At 45.6% G+C, this 27,907-nt stretch overlaps 1 protein-coding gene across 4 annotated transcripts in view; it reads left to right on the top strand.

Moving 5' to 3' along the window:
* Positions 1-27,907, top strand: part of MYO5B (myosin VB) — a 152,594-nt gene that overhangs the window by 10,605 nt on the left and 114,082 nt on the right. For all 4 annotated transcript variants that reach the window (XM_049794237.1, XM_049794235.1, XM_049794236.1 and 1 more), the window contains exons 2-4: positions 20,655-20,765; positions 24,360-24,531; positions 26,786-26,930. In XM_049794237.1, coding sequence (XP_049650194.1) covers positions 20,655-20,765; positions 24,360-24,531; positions 26,786-26,930 — 428 coding nt within the window. The remainder of the gene's footprint in view (positions 1-20,654; positions 20,766-24,359; positions 24,532-26,785; positions 26,931-27,907) is intronic.

Below are 27,907 nucleotides of genomic sequence, written 5' to 3'. Positions count from 1 at the left end.
TGGCTGAGGCTGCTTCAGGCTGTGCAACTCCTCACAGTCCCCAAAAAGCATGTTGCAAGCAGGCTTTTTCTCCCCAAACACTGCTGTGCTGGCATTTGCATCCCAAAGTCCAGCACCAGGCAGAAAACTGGCTGATCCTGCCCAAATGCAGCGTCCCCGGGGCCCCTCTTTTTGTCCAAGGAATGGTGGTGTACAGAAATCTGTATTTTTTAAAATAAGTCTATTCTCAGAAATAGAATATTCTATTTGACAATGCCAAAAAGTCTGTAGACTCTCCAAGACTTCACTATTTTCTGTCTGTATTTATATTATTTTTATTTCTTTTTTATTTTTTTGACTGAAAGAGGTGCTGTGTCCTGGCAGTCTTTGCTCAAGTACAAAGTTTCAGCACTGGAAGGTCACGTGAAGTAAATCAGCAGAATGCAAACCCTGCTGTTACTTACTAAACTTTGCCCGGATCTCATTTAATCACCAACCTGATAAGTGCCTAGGAACTCCAATTCTTTTCCTGCAAGGAGGGAGCTCAGCCCCAGCTCCAGTCCCCGGGGCAGCACTCGTCCTGGCTGAGCATCCTCCTGGCATCTTGGCATCCTTCTACTCCAAAGGATGATAATTTTTAACCCTTTGGATATAAATCATGCCTGAGTGATTGCTTGCTGTTATATCCCAATTTTAAATAGTATTTTCTTTTTTGAGTAGCAGGTTTACTCTTTTTTTCTCCTTTTTAGCCTCAGATTACTCTGCTTTAATATTCAATTATTTGTGAGGTATTACCTGCATTTAGGCTGTCACTAATTTCCAGCGTGATGGTTTTCGGTGTCCCCGTGTGAAGAGCAGACTGGATGTTGTGGCTGATAGAAAATCCCTGGGACATCAGTGTGCAGAAGCGTTTTTAACTATTGGACCACGCAGCTCATAAGTTAGTGAGGTTTTATCCTTTCAGCAATTCTGAAGGCGGTTTCTTGTCTCTCCACATTCAGTACTAAAGGCTGAACATTTCTAAAAGAAAAACGTTTCAACAAAACAATTTAATTTTCCTTGGTGATATTTGCGGACAATCTGTTGGCGACTATTTTATCCGGTGTGCCATCTCTCAGCTTATAACCCCCTTTGATGTGGCTCATTCAGGGGAAAAATGGCATTACACACTACCTCAATCACTCAGATGTCAGAGAGGATATCGCGTTTGACTAATCAGGGGAAATTTGGGAAGATTTAGTAATGCCAGGAGACATGACCCACTTTCAGATAAATGCTTTTCAGACAATAGAGGTTGCGCGATGTCGTGGGGGAGGGAGAAACATTCACAGGGTAGAAATAATTAATAATTATTTATGATTTTAAAATTTTATTTTATTGTGCTGACCCTTTCCCAGGTTCAGGATGGGTTTGCTTTCTTTTTCTGGTGGTGTTTGTTTTTGGTGTGTGGTTTTGTTTTTGTTTTTGTTTGGTTTTTTTGGTGTTGTTTTTTTTTCTTTTTAAGAAAAAGAAAATGCTGATCCTAACTGGTTTTCAACAAATCTGTGCTATCCAGAGATGACTATACCTGGGCTGTGGATGCCCATCACCTTTGGGATGCTCCCTTGAGCACAGGGTTTGGCTGATGGGTGTTGTGATGGGAGCTGTGGTCCAGCGTGATGTGGCTCTGGTCCAGCTGTTGGTGACCAGCATGGGATGGGGAGCCTGATGTGGGAGTTTGCTTTGAATGTCCCAGGTCAGGAAGGTGTCCACTCAATGAAGTGCATCTTAAGTACATAAAGACAGAAGAATATTAATTCGTAAAGCCAGGTTTTTGTGTTTTCTTCATACCTCAAACTTTATATGCATTTTATCCCTATTCCTGTGTTATTGGGGGCTTCCAGCCAAAACAGCAAGAGAAATTGCAGAGGTGTAGCACTATGGTGTTGTAAAACTGTGAGAAAGCCAAACCTGATGCTTAAATTTGTAGGATATAAACTTTTTTTTAAAGGCAACCAAAGAGAGCATTCTTTAAGTAGTAACTGCATAATTTTCAGTGCTGCAAGTTCTGTCAAGCAACTTGTTGTGGCTATTCCTTTGTGCAAGGTTTTATTTATGGAGCCATAAGAGCTGAGCAAAAACACCTTAGTCTGCTTAAAACTTTTTATAACCCCTTATTAAAAATATCTTTGTAATCCTTCCAGAGTATAGCAACAACACTTCTGTCTTAATTTCATACTGAAGCTAAACGCTGGCAGTATCTTGCAATTTGCCATGTTGGTGTGAAAGTCCAACGTAATGGAGCAGTCAGAGCCCACCTGAAAATGGGAAGATGTGCTGTGCTGCATGGGCAGTGTTTTTGGGGGAAAAACTCCACCCTATGGGTGTGCTGGAACTGTTGCTGGTTTCTGGAAGGGGGTCCAAGTTTTCAACCTTTTATTGTTATTTTTGAAAACAACCTTTTGAATGATCCTTCACCTGTAGGTGGTTTTTAATGCTTTATTTTTCCCTGCAGCCATGGGCTTCATTGATGTGTCTTCCACAGTAAAAAACACCCCTCTTGTTTTCCAAGTAGTTTCCTGAATTCTGCTCTTTTAGGAGCCATGGTATAATAAGCTTCAAGCATCTTTACTAAGCAATTTAGTGCCTTCCTCAGGTTAAAGGCTTGCTTCTGAAGGCCATGTGCAAGGTCCTGCACGTGGGTGGTAGCAATGCCAAGCAAAAATACAGGCTGGGCAATGAGTGGATTGAGAGCAGCCTTGCAGAGAGGGACTTGGGGTTATTAGTGGATGAAAAACTGAATATGAGCTGGCAATGTGCGCTTGCAGCCCAGAAAGCCAACTGTATCCTGGGCTGCATCACAAGAAGTGTGACCAGCAGGTCGAGGGAGGGGATTCTGCCCTTCTGCTCCGCTCTGGTGAGACCCCACCTGCAGGACTGCGTCCAGCTCTGGGATCCCCAACATCAGAAGGACACGGACCTGTTGGAGCAGGTCCAGAGGAGGGACACGAAGGTGATCAGGCGGCTGGAGCACCTCTCCTGTGAGGACAGGCTGGGAGAGTTGGGGTTGTTCAGCCTGGAGAAGAGAAGGCTCCGGGGAGACCTTACAGCAGCCTGCCAGTACCTAAAGGGGCTACAGGAAAGGTGGAGAGGGACTGTATACAAGGGCATGTAGTGATCGGACAAGGGGTAACGGTTTTAAATTGAAAGAGGGTGGATTTAGATGAGATGTAAGGAAGAAATTCTTCACTGTGAGGGTGGTGAGGCACTGGCACAGGTTGCCCAGAGAGGTTGTGGCTGCCCCATCCCTGGCAGTGTTCAAGGCCAGGCTGGATGGGGCTTGGAGCAACCTGGGCTGGTGGAAGGTGTCCCTGCCCATGGCAGGGGGGTTGGAACTCGATGATCTGGAAGGTCCCTTCCAACCCAAACCATTCTGTGATTTTGTGATTCTTCTGCCCTTAAGCTTCGAAGCCAGTAGGCTGACAGTTTTTTGGGTGCATCTGTATTGGTAAACACTGCTTTTACATGCTGTTACAGTGATAGCTGGAAAGTACATAGCCCTGGCGCTTGTCTAGATAAATCCATTTCCTTTGCATGTACCTTTGGGTGTTTGGTGAATTGGTCACTGGGTTATTTGTGGGGGCTCTGAACTCCAAATTATCGTTGTGTCCCATGAAATACTCAAATGGAATTTCTGAAGCATTAACAGTGGATGTTGAAGCCCTGATTGAAGTCCATGCATGATGCTGAGAGCTTGTGTGATCTTTGGATGACTCGGGACCGATGGTACCTGGTTGGGCAAGAAGGTGGTCTTGCTGCTTCTGTAAGCACCGGTGATGCTGATGCCTGCCTGCTTACTCTCACGTGCCTGGGAAGCAGCTGGAAAGTTGGGAAGAGCTAAAATACATGTGGGATCTGGCCAAACCTGTCCTGCAGTCAGGCTACTCTTCAATCTAGTTAATTTGTCTGGGAGGGAAGAGGCTGTTTTGGAAGGACTTGGTTCCATTCCTCCTGCTCACACAAAACATATATAATTTAGCAAGTCAGGACAGAACAAAATGAAGTGGCTAAGGCCTGAAAGAGCCAGCCCAGCAGCTGTACATGCTGGAGATGAATCCAGATCTGAACAATAGCTCATAGTTTGAAAGCTGAATTGCTTTTTGAAACACCCCAAGAAATGGAAGAGACCTTGGCTGTATCTGCCTTACCTGCTTTAACACCATAAACAGCACTGACCCTTGTCTCTTGCAGGTTTTGTACATAATTTAGGTCTGCTTTAAAAGTTGGCTGCTGCGTTAACACAGTTGTCCAAGTGCCCGTGATTCAGGCTTGGAGAAGTCTCTTGGGAGTCACAGCACCAATCCAAGGATTCATGTTAGATGGTTGGGTGGCATTAAGGATGTTTAAGTTGTTTTATGGAAGCAGGCCAGTTAAAAATGGAGACTTGGCTTTTTTCACCCTTTATTTTCAGGCAGAGCTTAAGAAAATCTGAAGCCACCAGAGAAGCATGTGTAGATCTTGTGCTCTGGTACTAAACATGCAGTGAGGAGGTGGACAGGGTCTCTTTTGTCCCATAATCACTTTCCTGATTGCACTGAATGTGGGTAGCCAAGACAGGTGTGAAAATATGGTAGTGGCCTTTAGCCACTAAACCAGCCTTGAATATTTGTGGGGCTGAAGTGACATGTGAAATCTTGATGTGTCTCTTCAGGTTTCAAGTGTCCCTTCAATAATTAGATGCTGCTGATGGTGTGGTGATGCCTTGCACTGGAGCAGTGTCCTTGCCACCATCATGAGCCTCGCTGAGGGCTTCTGTCAATGAGGAGCCTCCCGAATTAGAGCCCTGAACTCCCCTATATGGGGTTAGTGGTTGCTGACCTCTCTACTTCTGTTCTACATCACTTCCACATTGGGGTATTTTAACAGTTGCTGGGGATGTCTTTTGCATTTGATTTCTGCAGATCGAGCGTATGATGCTGGGGATGTATTTACTGTAGTGAGAAAGCACACGTTAGGACTGATAATAAAATTAAACTGCAGTAGTCTGTCTAGCTACTAGAGCAGCCCCTGCCCTTTTATTTCTTGATAGGGAGAGTTTTGCTATTTTTTTTCCCCAGTGTCAGTGCAAAATGAGATGTGTGCTTTCTCCTGTGCATGTAAATCGTGAAGGGAGTTTGGAAGTGTCGGATGAGCGGGAAAATCCCAGCTTGTGAGCTTTCCAAGCTGACGTTTCTGGCTGGAAACAGGCAGTGGGGATGCTGAGGTCTGCTTATCACAGAATCACAGAATGGTTTTTGTTGGAAGGGACCTCTAAAGGTCATCTGGTCCAAACCCCTGCAGTGAACAGGGACATCTTCCACTAGATCAGGTTGCTCAGAGCCCCATCCAACCTGACCTGGAATGTTCCCAGGGATGGGGCATCTACCACCTCTCTGGGCAACCTGTGCCAGTGTTTCACCACCCTCATTGTAAAACATTTCTTCTTTCTATCTACTCTGGTTGTTTCCTGTCAAATGAAGCCCAGGCTTTTGACTGTACTTTGCTGGTAGCTGATGGAGGGGAAACCTCTGAGAACAGGCAAAAATCCTCTTTAAACAGGTTAAGCTGCTTTCCTATGGAAAGAGCTGTTGTGAAAACCAGTCCCTTGGGGGTTTCTCACTGGGACATCAGTGCTGGCAGCCAAAACGAGTTCGGTTCATGGCTGTGCTGTGCCCATTGGCAACGGCCACACTGTCGCTTGCTTGTGTATCGCTGTGGCCATCAAGAGCTGTCTTTGCAGACCTTGCAAAGATTTGGGCAGCGTTGGGTTTTGGCTGAGATGGCTTCTCCAAAATTCATTAGGCTGGAGCTCAGATCCACTTTCCCATGGCTGGAAATGCCAGCAATGGAGGGAGCATGGAAATATGGGGACTTCAGCACCACCTCTGTAAGGGAATGATTGAAAGCATCAAGGAAAAGCGACAGGAGGTGACCAGCATGTTCTTTGGATGTTGGGCTGGGCTTGTTTTGCTCTGCAGGGTTGCTTTGCATGTGGCTTTCCAGTGTGTTGCAGTTAATGCTGGGGTCATCGTTTAGTTTTGCATACGAAAGTGACCCAGTTTTGCAAATACAATACAGGGAGGACAGGGCAGAGGAGGGGAAAGCAAATATTTGCATTTCTCCTGTTGAATCCATCTCGCTGATGCTCTGATAGGACCTGTTCCTCTCTCATTTGAGTCTCTGCTCTTACTAAAGTATTTCTGAATACACCATTTGTTTACAGAAAGTGGGTCTTATCTCTACCATAGCTGAGAACAGGGAGCCTGTGCTCCCACAGTAGCTTTAATAATGTTCTGATAAGGGCTCACCGCTGTCCTTGCAGGGAGAGCTGGCTTATCGGGGAGCAGCAGGGCGAGAGGTGCCGTGGTGAGGAGGAAAACTGAAATGGTAGCAAACACTGGTTGGTATTTGGCAGTCTGCTTGGCTGGTGGATGAAGGAGGTGAAGAGGATGAGCAAAGTCTTAAGTTTGGAAGGCACCTATGCACTGCTCGTCTCAATATCCTGGGAGGAACAGAGGCAAGGGCATGACTTCTCTGATCAAACATGAATCTCAGTGACTGTTATATTTATTGAGTCAGTAGTTTGAGGTTATTTTATTCCTTAAACATCCCACACCTGAGTTGCTATGCCTTATTTTAATGAATTATGTTGTAATAATTATGGTAACTTGAGACTTGCATCTGATATCCTGAAATTTCTGGGGAAATAGGTATCAGCAATACCTCTGTGGTTTTAGGGGAAAGGAGGAGTTGATCCAGGTGGAGAGGTTTGGGATGTGATGGAAACCCACTTTCATCTGTTTAGCTAAGCTTTGAGTAACTCTGCAGTTGGGTTCCTGGTGCCGGCTCAGTGAGGCCACCATCCCTATGGTTGTCCCCAAGCTCTGCCTGCCCTCCTGAGGTAGGCCTGAAAAGCTGAAAGCTTGAATTATGGCTCTTCTGACATGGTAAGCTGATGAAAAATGCACTCCAAATTCTTATTCCTACTCTTGTGGCTTCATTTTATAAAAAAACAACAACAAAAAACCTTTTTCTCAGAATTGCTACTTAAAGACTGCCCTGAGTTTAGCTGAAATTCCATGTTAAATACCTATTGCTTAAGTAGAGGCTTATAATTGTGCTCAAAGCGCAATAATACTTTGGTTATTTCTGATGTCGCTTAGGAAAGCATGACTTCCTGTGATGCAAGAGATAGAAAAGAAGCGACTCTTGTCTCCCCAGCTGCACCCAGCTGGGATGGGGGAACCTTTTCAGTCCTCCAGGCAGTTTTGACATGTATGGAGAATAACTGAAGTTCATATAATGGATTTCAGTTTAATCCCATGGTGATGCTTGTTCATAAAAAACAAATTCGCTTCTCAGTAGGCCGGGTGATGGATCATGGCACAGGATGCTTCTACAGGCAAGAGGTGCCTGCGGTTCTACGTCTGAAAAACTGGCTTAATTTGCGGCAGTAAGTTAAAAACTGTCTTTAATCATCCAAGTTGAAGGTTAAAGTATCTTGAACCTTTGCAATTGTGATATGAAGCAGGGCTAAGGTTGCTGTGGGAGTTTTCACTCTGTTTCTTAAGTTCTGGGAATTCAGCTCTGTGGGTCACGTTTGGCTTGGGGATAACAGCGGCAACATCTCTTTAATCCAAATTACTAATTGACTGTAATTGTCCAAGAATGGAGTTGTTTATGCTTAGCATATATGGAAGAGCACTGTCTGCTGGTCCCTCCAAAAAGGACCTGTATTTCATTTATTTATGGGTACCAAAAGTATATCATGTCTTGATGGGATCTCTCTTGAGCACCTTTCCAGTGCTGGCTGTGCTGCTGAAGCCTGTGGAGCTGTGGGCCCTTGTCTGGTGCCATCGTGTGCTTTCAGACACCAAGTCCCCTGCAAGGCCATCTCCTGCCCTGGCATTTGCTTAATGCTCCAGAACTTGTGCAGCATTTAGCACCAGGTACATGGGAGAACAGAGCTTCAAAACTTGAGTTTTAGGCAGTTGAAGAAAACTCCTACTAAGAATACGCGCAAGAGGTTTCATAGACTGGGGAAAGAAACATTGCAGCCTACTGCATCATGTTGCATGCCCTGAATGTTGCTTGAGGTTTTATTTATGTTGGTATGACTGCTTATGACTTAACCATTGAATGTATGCATTTATGTTGAGACTTCCTATGGGATGGGGAGCCTTCATCCAGCAAATCTTTCACTTCTGTCCAGATTTCGACCATGGTATGCACTTGAAGATGCTGATGGGCACCTCACCAGCAATGGCTTAACAAGAAACGCCTGTGAAGAACATAACATTGAATGTTTTCTGTAAATTTAATGTTGCTGTTGAGGAGGAGGTGGATGAGCATGATCTCTTTTCTTGCAACCTGTTGAGCTGAGAGCCATTTGGCTTGCAGCAGCCTGTTTTCCTATTTGCTGCTGGGAGGGAGCTGCTGTGGATGCACCATGCTGCGAAAGGCAATAGGATTTCAAAGACTAATTGCCGTGGAACTTGAAACGCATCTTATTAAGTGGTTATTGTCAGGGCTGGGATGCTAAAGACTTGGGAAATGCTTCCTAAAATACAAATTTGGACTCATTGCATGCCAGCTACGAGACAGACAGGTCTCTGCTGACCTGCACGTGATATTTGAGGAGGCTAGAGATGTTTGGGTGCTGTGGCAGTGGGGAGGATAGTGCCTTTTCCCCCATGACTGCTGACATCCCACCACATGTGGGCAGACCCAGCAAGCTGTGCAATTTGGCATTTCCCAGGACGAACACATTCATATGTGTTTCACAGGTTGGGTGATGGCTAGACTATAAATGGCTATAAATGATGGCCAGATGTGGTGATCCAAACAGGGACATTTTTTTTTTTTCCTTAAGAAAGGACCTAAAAAAACCTTTTTGAAAGTTTGCAGCAGACTGCTGTTTCTCCATAGTCTGGGACAGGGGAAGAGACCTTTTAGCCCAAGGGAGAGATGAAAGGGTGGGCAGCTGGAAGAAAGAGCAGCTATGAAGGGACATGTATTGCTTCAGCATCTCTCTGCTTTTTTGTAGGTCACATCCCCTTCTGAGCAGGGTCCTAAATCACTGCTGCGAGCATGGTTGTGCACAGCCGCTAATTCCCCCTTCGATGCCTTTGGAAGCCCTGTGGGACAAACCCATAATGGGAGTGATGCTGTGGGTTATCTGGGGCTTCATGTGCACCAGTTTGCCCATGGTGGCGGCTGAAGGGAGCAGCGCAAGTTCAGGTGTCCCCATCCAACCACTGGCCCATGGGGTTTGCAGGAACTCGGGTCTTGGGACTGAATATTTTGTCAAAAAGGGCAGAAACTTTTGGGCTTGTACGTTATGAGCTGGGAACTAGCAGCACAGTTTGCAAAAGCTTCACTTTCACAGCAGAATAAACTGGGATAACATAATGTTTCTTCAATTTAATTTTTTTTCCCTTGTTTTAGTCACCTACGTAGCAAAACATGAAGTCATTCCCTAGAGGAGAGAAAAAGGTTGCAATGCAATGTTTGGTAGAGGTAGATTTCAGTTACAGATTTGCCCTAACTCTAGTGAGCCACTCTCCATTTCTCAGGAGTTGTCTTCATGCACTCTTAACCACTATAACTTTGGGGTATATTTTCATTTGGTCTGCTGCTTTTCTAATTAATAATCCTTTTTTTTCTCACTTTGGGTGGTAGGAGTGGGTTTAACTAGTTTTGCTTAAAACGGGTTGTAGTCCTGAAGCTGCGGTGGTGGGACCTGGTGGCTTCAAGGCAAGTGGCATCAGCCAAAGTGTGACCATAAATGCATGTCCTTCCTGAAGGGAAGCGCATCTCTCGAATGGGAACTGGGTTTACTGGTCTTGGAGCAAACCCCCTTGCACCTGAGCTGATGGATGTGTAGTGGGATGGAAATCCTGTAGCTGGGATGTCCCTGGGATGATGCAGCACTGCTGGTGATGATGGGAAGATCTGGAGCTGAGCCTTGCCTGCATGGAAGCTCTGACCTGCTGCCTGCTCAGCGCTGCCTGTGCCCAGAGGTAGCTTGTAACTGCTGGGAGGGGGGAGAATAAAGAAACGCTCCTGTAACACAGGGAGAGATGTTTAAATGAGTAAATACATCTGCTGTTGGGATATGGATGTTATCCTGTGCATCGATCCAAGAGACGTGCAACAGAGCAGCTGTGTTGTGGGGATGGGAAGGAAGAAGCAGTACCTGGTGGCTGTGATAGCTTTTTTCTAAAATTTCTTTTTATTTTCACCTTCTGTTTGGGGTGTTTTGCTGTGTGGACATTTTGATGTTTCATGAGAGCCGTGTTTGATCTGTGTGGGAGTGTGTGTTTGTGTGCTGCTGGGGCATCCGCCCTTCCAAGGGGAAGAGATAACCTTGGATTTACCTAATGCATGGTGGATGTTGTCAAGTTGGAGGAAATTCAAACCAGGTGGTGGAAGCTAGAAAAGCTGCATTTGGTGGTGTGGTTATTTTTGTATTTTATTTTACTTTTTATTTTAAGTGGGTGCAATTACCCTTCTTGCAACCCTTCCTTCGCTTGGGCAGTCTTCTGCATTTTGATCTCCTTCATTGAGCCCTTCCTGCAGAACACAACACTGTTTTGCTAACTGCATCGCCTCCCAAATCTCCTCCTGCGATTCAAAATTCAGGGGTTGATGGAGATGTTTTTTCCTGCATCCTTCCATATTTAAGCTTCTGTCTCCCCTGTCTTTATTAGAGGAAATTGTATATGGGATTTAGGGGATGGTTTTCCAGGGAGCTGCTGTGTGATACAAGTAAGAGGCTGCAGGATGTCAGTGCTGGAAGATCTGGAAAGCCAAAATCTCAGTATTTTAGCTGGACAGCTGAAGTTATAAGGAAATAAGGAGGAAAATGTAGTTGACTGCCTACCTGTGCTGTACTGTCCATTTTATGTTAAAAGGGAAACCACCTTTTACGTGAGTTTCCTTGGAGATGTTTCTTGAACCAATTTCAGTTTAGTGATTGCAAAATCTTGGTTATTTTCTTTGTGTCACTGGGGAGAAGAGGCAAAATATATACAGTAATATAGAGTAGCTCATCATACATATGCACATCTGAGGTCTGGCACATGGACAGTCATGGGGGAAGCAGAGCTGGGCACAAGTCACATTGCCAAAGACCTGAAAATTACTGCAATGAAATGAAAATGCAAGAGCAGTCCTTCCCTCCAGGAGACCCTTTCTCTGCCCCCCATTCCTAAGCAAATGGAGGTGTATGAATATTTGTTCACCACTTCAGATATTTAATTAAAACTTATTTATTCCAGCTTTGCCTCTTGACCACTGGTGCCCGTCTCCAGGCATTGCGTGTCTCCTGCTAACAAACCTCATCACTGGAATTTTTTAATTATAACCAGTAAAATGTTGCTTACTTAAATCCTTGGTAATCAGTTTGTTTTCTTTCAGTTGCTTAGCAATGAAGAAGATGCAAGGGTGGCCTGGGGGCCTTTCCAGCATACCCCTCTGGTTAGAAAGGGCTGGAGAAATGCCCCATAAATACAACTATAGGTGAAAACCCCTTTGAATTAAGCATGCATGGAGTGATCCTCCAAGAGGGTTTTTAATGTGTGAGTTCTGGAGAGGTGAGGGATAACTATACAGGTTGATTAATCCAATTAGTTCTTTATAATAAGGTTGAAAATCCAGTCTGGTGGAGAGGTTGCCCTGCAATTAAAGGTAGATTTTGGTGGTGCTGTCTGGGTATAACAGTGCCTGGTGGGGAGGATGGATGAGTGCTGGAGTGGCAGGCGAGGGGTGAAGTGGTGTATACCCTGAATTTCAGAAGGTGCTTGTGACACTGTGAATGCCATGTGTGTTACTGCAATTACAGCCTAGAAGCGGCTGCCATTTTTAACTTTTCTGGCTGAAATTTCTGGTGTCCCCTGGCTGCTTTCCGTGGCCCAGGCTGCCCTGTGCTGCTGCACCCAGCTCCTCCTAGGGTCATTTTAATATAAAATCATTTAATGAAGGGTGGTCACTGTGCTGGGGAAGGAACATGCTTAGGAGTTTCACTAAAGCATCACGAGGCTACATTATAGGTAGAGGAAAACCTGGGGTGAAAGGCCATTTTTAACTGCTTTACTAATAATCAAATGTATATGGTGTATACTGAGCATCTTTTGAATCCAGCCTGTTCATCAAGGTGCTTACATGGAACTCAGATGGAAAACAGGACTGGTGAAGACAAGATTACACCACAGCACTGCTCGAAGTTTTGATTAATTGAGAATTAAGCGAGAGAAGGGTAATTAATGCCAATCAACAGGGATTTGCAGAAAGTAGCCTGGAAGGATTTAACTTTCTCAGTATGGCGGGCTGTTTGGTAAAAGTCATGCTACGGAGATGCTTGACCTCTGCATGGGGTTTTGAGTTAAAAAGGTAAAAAACCAAGTCTGTAAAACCCCAGTAACTGTTACTGGAATAGAAAAAGCTGGCTGCATGGCTGAGTTAGGACCATGGGTCTCATCCTGATTCCCCTTAGACACTGGATCAAAGGTATTTTTTTTTCTTGATCCTGTGCAACGTGTCAATTTTTTAGTCAGTGACTTGGTAGAGAGGTAACAAGGACCAGAGGAGCTGTGTCGGGTGGGTGGTGCTGGAATGTGGCTGTGAGCATCTCGTGGGTGCTGGACCCAGGGGAGATGCTTGGGAAGGGGTTGTTGAGCCTCCTGCTCCAAACTGCTGCTGCCCTGATGCCTGCAGCTCTTCCAGGAGGAGCTGCAAGTCGAGTGCATGATTATCTGTGTTGGCTTTAGCACCAGGTTTTCTGTGCCTCCCCAGGGACTCTGCAGTGATTTGGGGGATTTGCAGAGCATCCCTCTTTCTGGCATTGTGGTCACTGGATGGTGACGGTAGGCTTCTTGTAGAGCAAATGGTGAGCATCTTGTAGAGCTGAGCGAGCCAGGTCTGATAGAAGAAAAATTTGGTGCTTGCTGTGGCTCATTGGGATGGTGATCCCCTACTCCTGGCGCTCAGTGGGGGACAGGACCTGGGGAGAGGTCTCCCACCCAGCAGGCCCATGGCTGGTGTCTCTTGGTGCAGCTCTCTAATGCTGGTGAATATTAAGTTTTGGAGGGGCTTTGCCAGGTTTTGTAGCAAACCCTCCAGTGGAGCACGTGCTTTAAAACCAGGCGTAGACATCCAGAGGGGCAGCCCTGCCTTGTGATTTCATCAGGCTCCTGGCTGCATCCTCGCAGCAAGCAGCACCCTGTCTGTCCTGCCGCCAGCTCTCACCCTTTGCTAGTGCTGCATCAGAGCAACCAAAGGCGAAGGGCTCCTGTGCTCAACCTGGTGTGAGGCTGGAAAGGCACTGCTGCAGGAGGAGATGGGAAGCGAGACCCTAAGTGCTGCCAGCTCCAATTTAAACAGGCATAACTCTCCTCCTGTAACATCTCGGGCTGCTGTGAGATGGTTCATTAGTGACGATGCAGACAGTAATGCACATCCTCTGTGGGTGAAGTCTTGTTGACCCTGGCAGAGAGGTTTGGTTTTGTTGTTTCTTAAAAAGTAGAGGAACAAAGTAAAAATAAAAAAGTTGTTGCACTGCCCAGAGCAAATCCTGGTCTTGCAGCCTACAAGGGAATTGCTCCCCAGCCCAGGAGGGACTGCTTTTCCCCGAAAATTAAGACTGAATTTTTTAGCGCTGTCTCGAAGCACCTGGGGCTCTACCTGGTTTTGCAGAATCTAGTGACTTGCTGCAAGAGGGATTTTGCATTTCAGCCCATTGCTGCAGTGAGAGTAAGGCTGCCTGTGCGCCTGAGACCTTGGCGCTGAACCCGTCAGTCTTAATTAAGCCTGCAGTAACAAGTGCTGCTGTGATGCCGTGGATGAAATGGTAGGGGAGAGGATTGGAAGACGCGAGTTGGCTGTTAGTTACATGTGAGACTATTGATTAGTCCTGGAAATCATGTTTAATTAAAGCCTTCAAGCGTACCCCCAGTATTTCTGTCCTGGTGTCAGGGCTCCCCTGCAGCCCCGCTCTGCTCGGTGCTGGTTTTACCTCTGCTGCTGGTGATATGAAGCCAGTGCAATGATGCACTGAAGCCTTTTAAATGCCCCTTCATTAGAAATGCTGCTAATGAGCCAGTGGATAAATGCTGCAGACGCTGCTTGTCCGAGCAGCTGAGTACTGCTCAGCTGCTGTGACACTTTATGCAAATCATCATCTGAGTTAATTTGGGCAGGGCAATAAAATTCAGCAAAGAGAAACAGAGCAGATTTAGTGCTGGTGGGAGATGTAGAGCCATCCATCAGCATGACAGCTCTTCGGTGGGGGGACAAAAATATCCCCGTACCCAGGAGGCATCAGCAAAGCACGTGCTTTGCTAGCTCAAATCCAGCGACCTCTGCAATGCTCTGGGATGAACAGAGATGCTCCCCAAAATTTAGGAGCCCTGCCTTGATGGGGCATGGTCTGGGTGTGCATTTGTGTGCTTTCCCTGGGTCCGTCTCTGTGCTGATAGCACGAAGAGGATGGGGAATGTAAGGCACAGTGTAGATTATGCTCATCTGCCTTGTCTCAGCTGTTAGGGTTTGTGCATTTTTATCAGCCCTGGGAAACGAACAAATTGCTTGTTCTCATGTTGAGGAATTAGAGATGCTTCTGCAGTGTCCCACTGTCTTTCCCTTCGCATTTAATTGTGTTCTGTAGCTCAAAATGATGTTTTTGTGTTTTTTAACAAGTAAACCACTTTTTTTTCCCCTACCCATTGAGCATGATATTGGGGTTGTGTGTGCCCCTTGCTGTGTGTTGAAATGTTGATATTTTTTTTTTCCAGCCATGACCTCTCCTTTCAGCCTTTTTGGGTTTTTACGGTGAGAAAGAAGTGGGTCTTCTCCTATTAGAGGTCCTTGCTACAGTTGGGTACTCTCTGGCCAGGCTGGGGATGCTGGGCTTTTGCACAGTGTCCCAACGTGGGGTACCGATGCTGCAGAGATTGGGCAGTGGAGAGGTGTGTAACACCAGAGCATCCCTGCCTGCTCTGTACCAAGCAGTGAAATCCTCTGCCATCCCTTTCTGACCCTTGTGAGGGTTTGCCAGCCAGTGGTACCCAGCAGCAAATGGAGAAGCCAGCCTGGGGTGAGATGCAGGGGTTAGTAGGTCCCGGAGTCATGGCACAGCTTGAGGAGCTCTGACCTAAATATGGGCTTTGCTTGTCTGTTGGGCACAGGAGAAATCACTCCTGGGATGAAAATCTCGTTCGGAGGATGGGAAAGGGAGGATTATGGTTTGCCATCTGCCCTGATGTTCAATATTGTAAATAATAATACAAAAGTTAATGATCCACAAGTCCCTTAACAGAGAGGTTTTTGCCCTGCTGCTGAAGCACCTCGCCTTCGCCTTGCTGTGTCATGGGCAAGGCAGACTTTTCTCCTGAGTCACTGCCAAGTGGGGCAGAACGGAATTTAAGGCTGCAAGGCACCCAGGAGAGCCCTGGAGCCATGCCCTCCTGCTGACAGCACCCATTGAGCGGCTCTTCCCAGCACCAGCAAGCACGGTGGTTTGCACAGGCACATTTATCATGGCTAAATAACTCCACAAATAACCACCTGTTAATCACGGGGTATGTGGGATCCTGCTGTGGTAGGCATAATGCCAGTGGATTCGCAAAAATACAGCAGTGACACCAGTTCAGCCCACGACTGCGCACCCAGCGCAAATTAGCAAAGAGAAGTTTGTTTGCATTAGTGCAGATCTGGAAGGGGATGCTGTTAGCATCCATGCACAGTGGCTGCAAGGAGAGTCCTCTTTTTTTTGCTGCAAGAGTCTCTTTAAATTATCTCTATGGAGTTATCTGTAATAGTGGTTTAAAAAAAAAAAATAGGGAAAAGAAATGACAGGGAAAAAATGACATCCAAACCCTGAATTGTGCTGTCTGGTATGACCTCTTTTAATTTAAGGTAGAGTTTTTATTCTGCTCTTTTTACTTGGAAAAAGCAAAGTTTGGGGAAGCTTTAATTCTACTAATAGATGACTTGTGAGAGCTGAAGGGTAGTTATTGGACTGTTTCAAAGTAAGCTGCTTAACCATTCATGTGCTGTATCTATAAATTCTTGGGGAAGCCAGGACTGAAGCTTGTGCTGTTTTTTTCATTCATATGTGTTTTTGTCCTCTTCAAGAACATCCAGTAATACTGGACCGTGTTATTTCTTTGAACAATATGAACGAGGTTGGCAATAAGCCCCCTGCAAAGGGGGAAAAGTATAAGTGTGCTTGCTTTATGAAGAAAAATATACAGATATTTGTCCCAATCTCCGCCTTATTCTTAGTTGACGTTTGTGTGTTCACCTTTGATTTTTCAAAGGTGCACGTCACTGTCTGTGGTTTCCGCTAAAGTCTTTTTCTAAGTTTTTCTTAACCTGCGTGGAAGAACCTTGGATATTTGATATTATATCTTAATCTTCATTACTGAATTGCTAGTTGTTAGGTGGTTCGTGCTATTGTATTGGGGGTATTGTGGGTTTTCTGCAGTGCCTTCCCTCTGGCTGCAGTCCTGTTGGAAGGATGCCCCTGGAAAAGTGCTCTTGAGCCAGGAGCAATGAAAACTTCCCGGGGTCAGCTGTGAGTATTGCCATTTCTGAAATAACTTGGGGGATTAAAAACCAGTAATAATAAAGATGGATTTGCTGACTTCCAGCTTGCCATGAAGACTGTTGCAACCACCAAATAGCCCAGACTAAACTAATATAGCTAATTTTTAAGCATTTTTTTTCTTAATTTAATGGAAAATTATACTCTTTTCTTAGATTAATGAAAGATTGTACTCTGTCCACGCTGTCGGTGTAACTCCTGTGCAGACCAGCATCGCTTCTTGCTGTGCTGGAGCATCCACCGAATACATCACCCGGAGTTCTCTGGGAGAGCCTTTGGCTGGCATTGAGGGCTTTCAAACAGCAAAACAAAACCTGCCTCTTCTAATTTAATGTTGGTTTTAATCTGCATCTGCAGCAGCAGCCTGCTAAAATCTAAATCAAATCAGAAGGTGGGGATTGAATTTATTAAGCTTCTGCTTAAGCTGGGTGGAATAATGCAAGAAGCTTCGAGAGCATTGAATCACTTTGGTTTTATTGAGAGTCTGGTTTAAAAAACAAAACAAAACAGATTTTTTTAGGTTTTTTTCTTGAGAGGCTGAGCGTGCGGAGCTATTTCCGATTAATGCTAGCACATCATTCAAAGGCATCCTTGAGGATTAAAGAAATGCTTTTCTTTCCGTCCTCCTGGATGGAGACACTGGAATGTTGGGAGGTTAAGTGATCTGCCCAGGGTTGTGTCTCCTGACCCTGATGGCAGGCTAATCCTCTGCTCCCAGTGCTTTGAGATGGACCCGCCTGCCCTTTCCCTTTATAACAAGCTCCTCCGGAAGATCAAGAGGTTGTTAAAGCTAACAAAGTCAGGACATGCCATATAAAGTGGAATGCTGGAGGTGAGATTATGGGTGTAGTGGTTCACAGAGATGCTCTCGTCCTGCCTGGGTGGGTACCTGCTTGGGGGCATGGTTTTGGTGACCTGGTGGCTCTCATCTATATGAATTTAATTGGCAAATGTGTGGCATATGAACCTGCTTTGGAGGAAGCGGATTGCAGAAGTTGGAGGCAGGGAAGGCAGGCAACATGAGCGTGGTGCTCCAACGTGCCCCCACCACGGGCTGCCTCCAAGCCTCGTCAGGTTTTAATTAAAGCTCGCCTTGTAAAGATCTAAGAATGACAAAGTGCTTTTATTTCAGCGCTGTATGGTTTGACATATTTGGGATTTATGGATGAAAGGGAAGAATTGGATGTGGGTTTATGTAGCAGCCTGCCCTGCCTGGAGGGTTTGTGTCTCTGCTGGAGAGCAGGAAGGAGGGGAGGATGGTGAAAATGCACAACAAAAAAAAATGGTGGTCCCCTTTTTGGATGTGTGTGTACATGCACGCATGAGAGGACAGCATTATAGATGCTTGGGGAAATACATTCATAGCAGCCTATTCTAACAGCCCGCAGCTATTTAGCAGGATGGGAAGCACTCGGTGTGGGGAGTGCTTGTGCTGGAGCAGCAATCGCATTTGGGATCTCCCAGCTGGGGAATGAGTTACCCCTAGGGCTTCTGAGACCTTGCAGACACCTATGTCTTCTTGCCTTCTGTATTGCATGATCCTTTGCATGTGTGTGTATACACAGAGTCTTGGAAAATCAGGGTTTTTTTTAATTAAAAATCTGTAGTTTTTTGGGTGGCTGATGGGAAGTCTCTCACCACCAGGTTCTAAGTCCATCCCTGGGCGGTGGATGCTGAGAGCTGCTGCCCTCCAGCAGCGGTTCAGTGGTGCAGAGCCTCACATCTCTCCCAGGTGTTGGGTGGCTTCTGGCCATGGCTGACAATGAATTGCTGAGAGGGGCTGATGTGACCTCTTACTGCTGCTGGAGGTGGACTCAAATTTCATCCACCAAAGCGTGCACAAGCACCACTGTGGTTTTTGGGTTTCTTTGGGGTCAACGTGCCCCTCTCTGCATCCATCTGTCCAGGCAGGTCCATGGCTCAGCCCAGCCCCATGCGCAGGTGGAGAGTTTGCAGGACTCCAGCCAAGACCAGCAACATCTTGTTTTTGAGGCTGCCTTGAGCCAGGTACATCCTGATCCCCAGCTATTTCAGGCATTTCTAGAGCATATTTGATCTCTCCTCTGCCAGGAGAGAGCTGGCACTGGATGAAACTGTGGCAGTGGGGATGAAAAGGCAGGCAAGGCGCTTTGTGGGGGTGGCAAGAGCCGCAGCAATGGTCTGTAAAGCTCTTCCCGTAGTGTTGGAGCCTGGAGAAACTGGGGCGAGGTGTGGGGATAAGGAAGGCTGAGTGATGCGTCACCATCTCGCCAGCTGCACCAACTCCTTCTTTCATGGTCCAGCCAAAGATGGGGTTCCTGGCCATGCTGCAAGGATGTTTCATCTCTTGCAATGCTGCTTGCTGGAGGGGACAGGGGGGATTGGGCTGGGGGTCCCGAACTGGCCCCTTCCACGTGGCAGGCAAAGCACTGAAGGTTTATGGGGTGCTAGAGGTGGTGTGCTGAGAAAAGTTTGTTTATTTATTTATTTTTTTTCCCCCTCCCTGATAAAACTGCTTTTCTGGCAATACATTTGTGTAGCTCCATTAACATCTAAAGGTTCCCACTGCTGTAGCTATTGAGCAGCTCTAAAAATAATTACAGGCGATACATACAAAAATCTATGGCTCTTGAGCTGCAGAGCAGGCTGTTAGATGGCTGCTGCTGCTGCTTTAACTCTTGGGTCACTATGAGCATTGTTTGGCTATTGTGTGCTGGAGATTTGGTTTTAAGATGAGGGCCAAAAACATCTTTGGTGCTACAGTGCTGGTGTTGCTTGGGTTTGCTGGGATTTCCCCCCAGCCCCTTGTGTTTGTGTAAGAATAAGTTTATATAGCTCTTATTTCAATCAACAGGAAGAGTTAAGGGAGACATGACCCCAAAAGTGCCAATAAATAAGTGATCGTTGAAGGGTTCCTGTTGACTCTGTTGGCTGGCAGAGTCCAGCATCAGGCTATAGCTTTATTGGGTCCATGTCCAGCAACAAAAGCCTGACTCAAGGTGACTCCCTGCAGAGATGGAGCAATTTTGGATTCTTCATTCTCAGGACCTTGCCCTGGAAGCCCCATGAGCAGGGAAACTGGTACCTTCTCTGGCAAAAAGAAAGGTGGACGTAGAGGGTGAGGGAAACCCGTGTATGGAGGTTGCAGCGTTACTGGCAATGCGTTTGTCCCAACTCCTGAGAGCAAGTACTGGAGGTCTCAGCACAGCAACAGTTACTTGTTTGGCACGGGGGATGCTTTTATGCAGCCTGGGCAGAGTATTTATCTCTGCATCATAAAAGCAAATTAAATCTCATTAGCAAGAGGTGTTGTGGCTCTGAGTAACGCCATAATCTCATTACGCGTGAGCAGTGCTACTTGCTCTTGGATTTTGTCCCTTTATGGACACGTTGCCTGGTCTGTGCGGATCCATTTTTGGGATTTTCTCTCAAAGGTTTAAGGGTGGCCTGAACTTTGGAGATGCTAAAAAGGTTAAATGTTGCATCTAAATGTTTTTCTGGAACCTTGAAGCCTATTTGCAGGTTTGCTTCCAAGTGAAAAAGTTGGCTATGGTGTCTTCTGTGGCCAGCTTAGCACCATGGCAGTGGGTCTGGGTTAAGGCTTTCTCTGTGGGGTGCAACCTATCGTTGTTTTGTGCAAAAGAAATATGCTTTGGTGTATGGTCTGCTGGTGGGGGGGTGGTGGAATTCCGTTATTTCATCAAAGCTTCTAGAAGACTGTTTTTTTTTCCCCCAGGAAAATTAAATTTCACATTTACCTTGAGTCCGTACTCCACTTGGTTAGATTGATAAGTCAGTGTACACCTTATCCAGGAGAAGCCTGACTGAAAGTCTGATTGAAAATCAGAGTTCTAGTCTATAATTTACCCCAAAATCTAAAATTAGAATATTTGGGGGGGGACGACGACGACGGACAACACAGGACTGAAATAAATGGTTTAGCTGCACTGACTTTACAATGAGTATGAGATTGTATCCATGGTGAATTAATTTATTTATGATTTAATTTCCTGAGGTTTCTGTGTGTTTAAGCTTTTTCTTTCCTTTTTTTTTTTCTTTTTCACCTCTTCAGTATACTAGGGTTTGGATTCCTGACCCTGATGAAGTTTGGAGATCAGCAGAAATTATCAAGGATTACAAAGAGGGAGATAAAAGCCTCCATCTGAAACTTGAAGATGAAACTGTAAGCCCTTGCATGTTGTTATTCTTTTCAGTAATTTAAAGTTTGAATTAATGTGTGAAGAAGCCTGAGCCATTTCATATTTTTTAGGAAGTATTTTAAAATGTGTTTTATGGCCTTAGCACTTCCAGTTTTTCCCTGCCTGCTCACTCCCCAAATACTTGTGTTAAAGTAGGTTGAGAGAAAAGCCCTTGACCCCTCTCATCTCTTTTCATTCTCTGGCAAAGTTGTAATCGTCTGTGATATCAGGATGAGGTGTTTTTTTTTTTTTTATATAGCAGCAGTATGTTAGAAATATCAGTTTATGGTTTTTGCTGCTGAACAAATTGGAAAGAGCGCGGCTGGTGGCATCTACTCAATCTTGGGTACCGATGGAAAAATCACACAGAGTGCAGAAGTGACTGCTGTGCAACAGCTTTCTCTGTGCCTTAGTTTTTCTCTTTAAGTGTAATCTTACGTAAATCCTTTTTTCTCTGTTTTTTTTAAAAAAACAAAAAAAAGCTCTAAAAGACAAAAATGAGAAACTCATTTAAATGTAGACGTTTTTTAGCAAGTGCTGCTTTCAAATGCACGAACAGTCCAGGCTCACGGCATGTGTGCAGGCAGTGATAAATCATTCCCAAAGCAGGACAGAGGCTGGGGGAAGAGCAGCTGCTTTCTGTCCTGCACAAAAAGCTCATGGGGTGGGACATTGGGTAACAGTGGGGGATTGCAGATGAAGTTAACAGTGGCATTTACATGAGCTGCAAAATTTGGGTGGTTTATGGGAAGGGAGCAGCCATGCTACGTACCCGCCCCGAGGTGTGTTTCCCATGTGTGATGCCTGGTGTAGCAGGAAGAATAGATATATTTTTCATGAAGAATTCCATCTAAACTAGCTTTAGTCACTGAGCAGGTAGGGTTTCCTTGATTGTCTAGAGGGTGATCTGCTCTGTTGCTTAGAAGAATTAATAGAGGCCACTTTCTCCAAATTGAAAATGCTCTGAGGAGGGTGAGTAATTCACGTCCCCTGCCAGCCAACCATTTCCATACTGCAGGGAATATTTTCACCATATTACTTAATGGGAAGATGGAGAACAGGAATGAAACACGCTTGATTAGGCTGTTCATCAAAACAATTCTTCTTTCAAAGCAGTGCAAGCACGGGCCGTTTGCAGTATGTGAATGTGCCAGGTTTGCAAAGAAAGTAATTTGTGTTGAAATCTGCACCTAGTGCCTGGTGCTGTTGGCTTTTCCTGGGTCAGCCCCGGCTGCGTTTGTTGTCCTCCCCAATTTGCTTTTCCAGCACAGGGCAGCTTTCTGAGGAGGATAAAGGATGGATGATGCTCCTCTTGGAGATGAGATGCTTTTTTTCCCCTCCATGGTGATAAATCTGGGTGAGGAGATGCACAGATGCCACCTTACTGTCCCTTGGAAGCACCAGGCATGTTTGTGTAGGACTGTGAGTCACTCTGTCCTTTGCGGCTTGGTGGGCTCCCTGCCCAACAGTCCAGTAGTTGGATCTTCTGGATTTACCATCCTGTGTCTATCAGTCTCTATTCCAAGTCATACCAATCGTCCTTTGAACATATCTTTTCTCTAATGACATGATGCTTTGTGCTCATGATGCGAGCATGATGCTCATGTCGGGCACGTGTCCACCATTCCAGTCATTCCATGCAGCAATTTGTCCCTGCCTCCCAGGGGCATTGGATACCACAGGGATTACCCTCGTTGCAGGTTTTTTACGTGCTTTTTCTTGCGCTCCTGAGGCGAGAAGGTAGAAACCTTGGAGAAACCAAGCAGCAATGCTCAAGCCTTTGCCAGAAACTGGTGATGGGTGTGAAAAGCACTACAGGCTGCAACTCTGGGGCAGGTTTTATGAGCGGTGCTATTGGGTGTCCAGCAGAGGTGGGTGCCTGGGTGCAGGTGGGCGCCCATCTCATCCACAGCAGCACCTTCCTCACGCTTGTTGTGCTCAGGCTGCCAAAATACATCTGTATGTATTGCTGAGTGCTGCAACCTCCATCCTATTCTGGTTGAGATCTTCAGCAGTTTTAGTACTCGGGGGAGTGTGGGGTGTGGGGAGATTTCTTTTTTTCTCTCTCTTTAATCTGGATATTTCCCTGGAAACCAAAGGGGCTAATAAGTCCTGCAAGGTCTAGCCTTTTTGTACAGCTGAGTTTAGGGTCAGCAACATTAAAGTACAAGGAGATTAAAGCATTGCTAGGTGTTGTAGATGGTATCTTAATAAGTGTGTCCCTGTTATGGTGAAACACAGGAACATCTCATTTTGGGGTTGTGCAAGAGGCTGCTCCTTAGTGTGGGTGCTCCCAGAGACCCCTCTTTCATGCTCTTCTGTATGAAACCCTGCCTGGACCCAAGTCGCATTGGGCTGAAAAGCTTTAGTGAAGGCAAACAGTGCACATGTGCGTCAGACAGAGATACTGAGCATATGTATCTTCGGGGGTTTCGAAGCTGTTGAAAGCCTTTTGTTCCTGACAGCCAACATGCATTACCCAACTGTTTAGTGCTTCTCTTTTGTCCTTGTGCTTTAAGTGATTTTTCATGGATTTTGTAGTTTCTGGCTGTACTGTGTATGCAAGAGTACTCCCTCTGAATGAAGAGCTGATTTTTAAATATCACAAGGGATCCCTGGTGTGTTTGCCATTAAGATGTGAGACTGAGTTCAAACTCTTGAAAATTGGCATTGGCAATGTGGAATTGGAGTACAAAACAAGCCTGAGGTTGTCAGATGTGCTGTGTAAGCCTGTCCTTGTGCACTTGGGTCAGCTTTTTTTGTGCTATTTGCACAGGCAGCGATCCAGTGCCAATGCAATGGTAGTGATGCCCTTTTGCTTGCAAACTGGGATTCCTTGCTTTTGCTGGGAGCTGAGCGTTGTGGACCCCTTTCTGAGACGCCCTGTGGGAAGCAACATCACAGGCAACTTTTTTTTCCTCCACTGCAAAGGAAAAAAATTACACTTTTTCTTTAGTTGGTGGCCCTGCTGCTCATTTGGGGATAAGTCAAAAATAGTTAGCATATGGGCAGCCGTATGCTTCAACGGCATAACCTGGCTCTTCAGATATTGAAGCAGCAGGGGCTCTGTGCTTCTCCATGGCCGTCTGCCTGAAGGGGTATAAGGTTTTGAGTATAAAAGTAACTTGAATTAAAAATGAGTTGAGAAATGATGGATGGGAAGAATATAGTCTAGTTTGAAATGAGGCTGCTTTTCAAAGAGCATGAAGATGCTTAGATCAGATGATGCTGTGGTTTTCTGTATGGTACCTGTTACTGCTTGGAGCTGGCTAAAGGCTGTTTGCCACCAAGGCTGGCCTGAAAACAACTTGGGTATGCTCAGGTTGGTGCTTGTGGACCACCAGTGTTCCTCAGGACCAGCTGTTGACCAGCTCAAAGCATTTACCAAAGGGGTGACCTGTCACCTGGTAGTGTGTCATCCAGGTTCCTATAGCATTTAACATAAAGGGGCTCTTGTTCAGAGCAGAATGCGTAAGTATTTTATAGTATCAGGATGGAGATATGCTTGGATAAGTTACAAGACATTAAAGGAGCTGTTGTTTTCTGTGTTCTCGTGTTCCTTGTGCGCGTCTCTTCAGCTCTACGAATATCCTGTTGATCTCCAAGGAAATGAGCTGCCTTTCCTGCGCAATCCAGATATCCTGGTGGGAGAGAATGACCTGACAGCCCTGAGCTACCTGCATGAGCCTGCAGTCCTCCACAACCTCAAAGTCAGGTTCCTCGAGTCGAACCACATCTACACGTACTGTGGTGAGTGTCCAGGCCATGCGTTCAGCTCCTGGAAAGCGGTGGGTTAGAGCATGTCCACATAGAAACACGCTGAGACCACAAGCCAGAGGCTGTGGCATGAGGAAGGTCCAGGGCTTGTGAATTTGGAGTGGGTGGGAGACACAAGTGTGCGCCAACAAGCTTTAGGTTGCAAAAGAGGTGTTTTTTGAGGGTTGGTGCACTGTGAACTTCCTGAGCTCATGGTCCATCTGTGTAACTGTTGGTGGAAGCATCTTGTCAGATGAGTTTGAGGCCAACTTTGTGTGTGCTTGGCAGTCTCTGCGGAAAAAAGTAGGAGCTAGCAAACCACTGGAGAACAGCAGTGTGCCTGAAAGATGCGATCCAACTGAGAAATGTCCATAGCGGGTTTTCCTCCTGAAAGACCGCAAGAAAAACCTTGCAGCACTGTTTCCTGCCTTTTCTTGATGACTTTGGGGGTCATCAAACTCATAAATTCAAAGCAGAAGGATAGCAGCTGTGAACTTGGGTTTGTCATTCCCAGGAATTGTGGCCTGCCAAAACCATACAAGACAGCAGTTACCTGTGAATGGATGACAACAAACTGCAACCTAAAAACACAGGAAGAAGGCAATTCAGCCATTTTTATTCAGTTGCGCTGGAGAATATTGAATGTTGAACCCTCTTGCTGGCACTCAAGATGACCTTGCTAGCAGTGATGCAGACTAACGATTCTCTAAGTGATGAGTCACAAGATTTTGGCGAAATGCAGGGGACTGTTTGTGTGGCAGGGTTAAGGCTGGTACGTACAGCTATGATTAAGCGTTGCAACTTTTGCTGAGGAAATGCTTGGCAGGAGGAGACTCTTCTTTAGAGTAACACCCATGAAATACGTGGCCTTAGCAGCTGGTAATAGTGGTGACTTTTCTTTAAATATTTTAATGATGTGTAATGTGAGACTACTGGCATAACTTGCAGCCTTTTGCAGCTGCATGTGTGCTCCCAGTCAGCTGCAAGCCTGCTCTCATCCAAAATCAGTGAGGTTTCATTAGTGCAGTGTCTCGTGAAGGTTTATGATAATCTTGAGCACAGCATTGTGCTAGTGAAGATACATGGGTTTAGGCTTAGCAAGTGTAGGTTTAGCTACAAAACTCTGCATGGGTGCAACGTACCTTGTGCTTTGGTTATAAAGTAGTTGAGAAGGGGAGAAAAGTGCTTATTTGGCAACCAGTGCTGAGGCAACTACAGCCCTTCAGATTGGTTTGCATCATGGCTGCAGGCATGTTTTTGGCGATTAAGGGAAAGAGATGCGTGACCCTAACAGAACCAAGAAGCAAACAGAGAGGAGCAGGGCATGGTGAGGTAAAGCTGTTGGGTTAATATCCCACGGAGGCAGGTAATGTGACTTAGCTGGGCTTTGCCTTTCGTTGCGGGTCAAGTCATGTATGCTGGTGTTTGCTGCAGGCTGCGAGTTCCTGTGCTTTGCTGTAATTTGAGTGTGCCCGAGCCCTGAATTGGCTGGGCTGGGAGCACAGCACCCACTCCCACCATCCACGTGCTCTCTGGAGCTCCTTACGATAACAATTTAAACCTGCAAAACCTGAAGGTACTTTGGAGATGGAATTTGTCAGTGCTTCAGTTTTGCAGGGGGCAGACCAGCTCCCTTGAGCACACAGGTAGTACCATGTGTGGCTTTGCCTCTCATTAATTCCTGGGCTCACTGCCTTCTGTGGGCAGGTATGGCATTCCTAGAGTTGGAGAGGAAAGAGATATTAAAGCTTTAATGGAGGCTCTTGCATTCCTTGCCTGTGATTTATGCATTTCATTTTGATTTGAGTACCTTCTTTGTTATAAGATTTAACTCAGTATTTAAGCCAGGGAAAAATCTGGGATACTTGTTTGGGTCTGGCAGAGCTTTGGTTGCATAGGAGTTGTTTTTCTGAAGTGATGGCTCAGGCACTGTTTAGCTCTTCTCACTCCTCCTGCAAATTCTGGCTTCACACAGTGAAGATTATATGTTTGCTTTTCTCACCAGTTTAGTGTGCCTGTAGCTGTATGGGAGCTTATTGCCTTGCTATCAAAGCATAGCGCTTTGAAGGAGATGCTGAGATAAGAATTAGGAGTCCTTCTCCATTCCCTTCTCATCCTTTTTTTTTTTTTCCCTCCAAGCATCATGTTTAAAAAAATTGATCAAAACAACTAATGCAAGCCCTGAAAATCCTGAAGTATTAACTCTGTGCTTGGTGTGTAACGTATCTGTCTATTTATCTGTTCTAAGGTATTGTACTTGTTGCCATCAATCCATATGAGCAGCTGCCAATCTACGAACAAGATGTCATCTATGCGTACAGTGGCCAAAACATGGGGGATATGGATCCTCACATCTTTGCGGTGGCAGAGGAAGCCTATAAGCAAATGGCCAGGTGAGTGGGTGCTCAGTCAATGGGGTCGGATCTAACTGTTGTATCAAAAGCAGGCAAATATGCAATTAAATATTGCAAATACACAATTGAAGTGAAGTTGTGGAAAAGAGTGTGAAAATTGCAGATTTTCCTCTCTGCTGAAAATATGGGGTCTTCTATCATACTTTTATATCCCCATGTTGGTATGAAATCTCCCCATCATGGTGGTCATCTTCACCGGTGGGTGCTGTAGCTCTGTCCCTCTTCTGTGAGATGCAAGACTTGGTTCCTACAGCAGCCTCCCTTGCATGGTGCAGAACTTCTTCATACTGAAATCTCTTTGAGGTCAGGTATTTCTAATTAATTCTGCTCACTGACTTGACCCTGTCATTGGCTGCCAAGACTGCTGGGCAGACTGGGCTGATGGGGATCTCTGTGGTCCTCAGGAGCTCACGGGTTTGGTGCAACCGTGGTTCAGATGGGGATCCTTCTCCTGTTGCTGCTTGGATGAGTTTCCTGGAAGAAATTCAAACCACTCTGCAAATGTCATGTTTAATAGCTCAGAGGAAACCACACTTCAGATAATTTGGTGAGATAATCGGGCTAAACTCAGAAGCTAATGTTAGTCGTCTTTATGGAGACACTGTGATTTTGAGTTAGGAGGTGACTGGGCAGATATTTGGAGATATTTATGGGTCCTTCAAAGCAGTGTCTTTGCCAGATGAATGTGGTGTGAGTTTTACTTTATTTCTGTGTTTGTTGTGTTGCTGAAGATAGACGCAGGATTTTGTTCTTACCAGATAAGCCATGACCTAAAAGAGAACTTGAGGGGAAGCCGAAAGTTGTTGCAGTGGGGATCATTTTATTATAGTTGTCTGGGCTAGCACAGTGTGTTTAGATTTGCTTGTGGATTAGCTGTGATTTTTATACAGCCCTGGCTTTTAATAGCAAGAGTAAGCACTGAACCATTTACCAAGGGTTGCAGTCTGTTTTCTGCT

Source organism: Accipiter gentilis, chromosome Z (assembly GCF_929443795.1).
Source record: "Accipiter gentilis chromosome Z, bAccGen1.1, whole genome shotgun sequence".
Classification (NCBI taxonomy): Eukaryota; Metazoa; Chordata; class Aves; order Accipitriformes; family Accipitridae; genus Astur; species Astur gentilis.
This window is presented reverse-complemented; position numbering and strand designations above follow the sequence as displayed.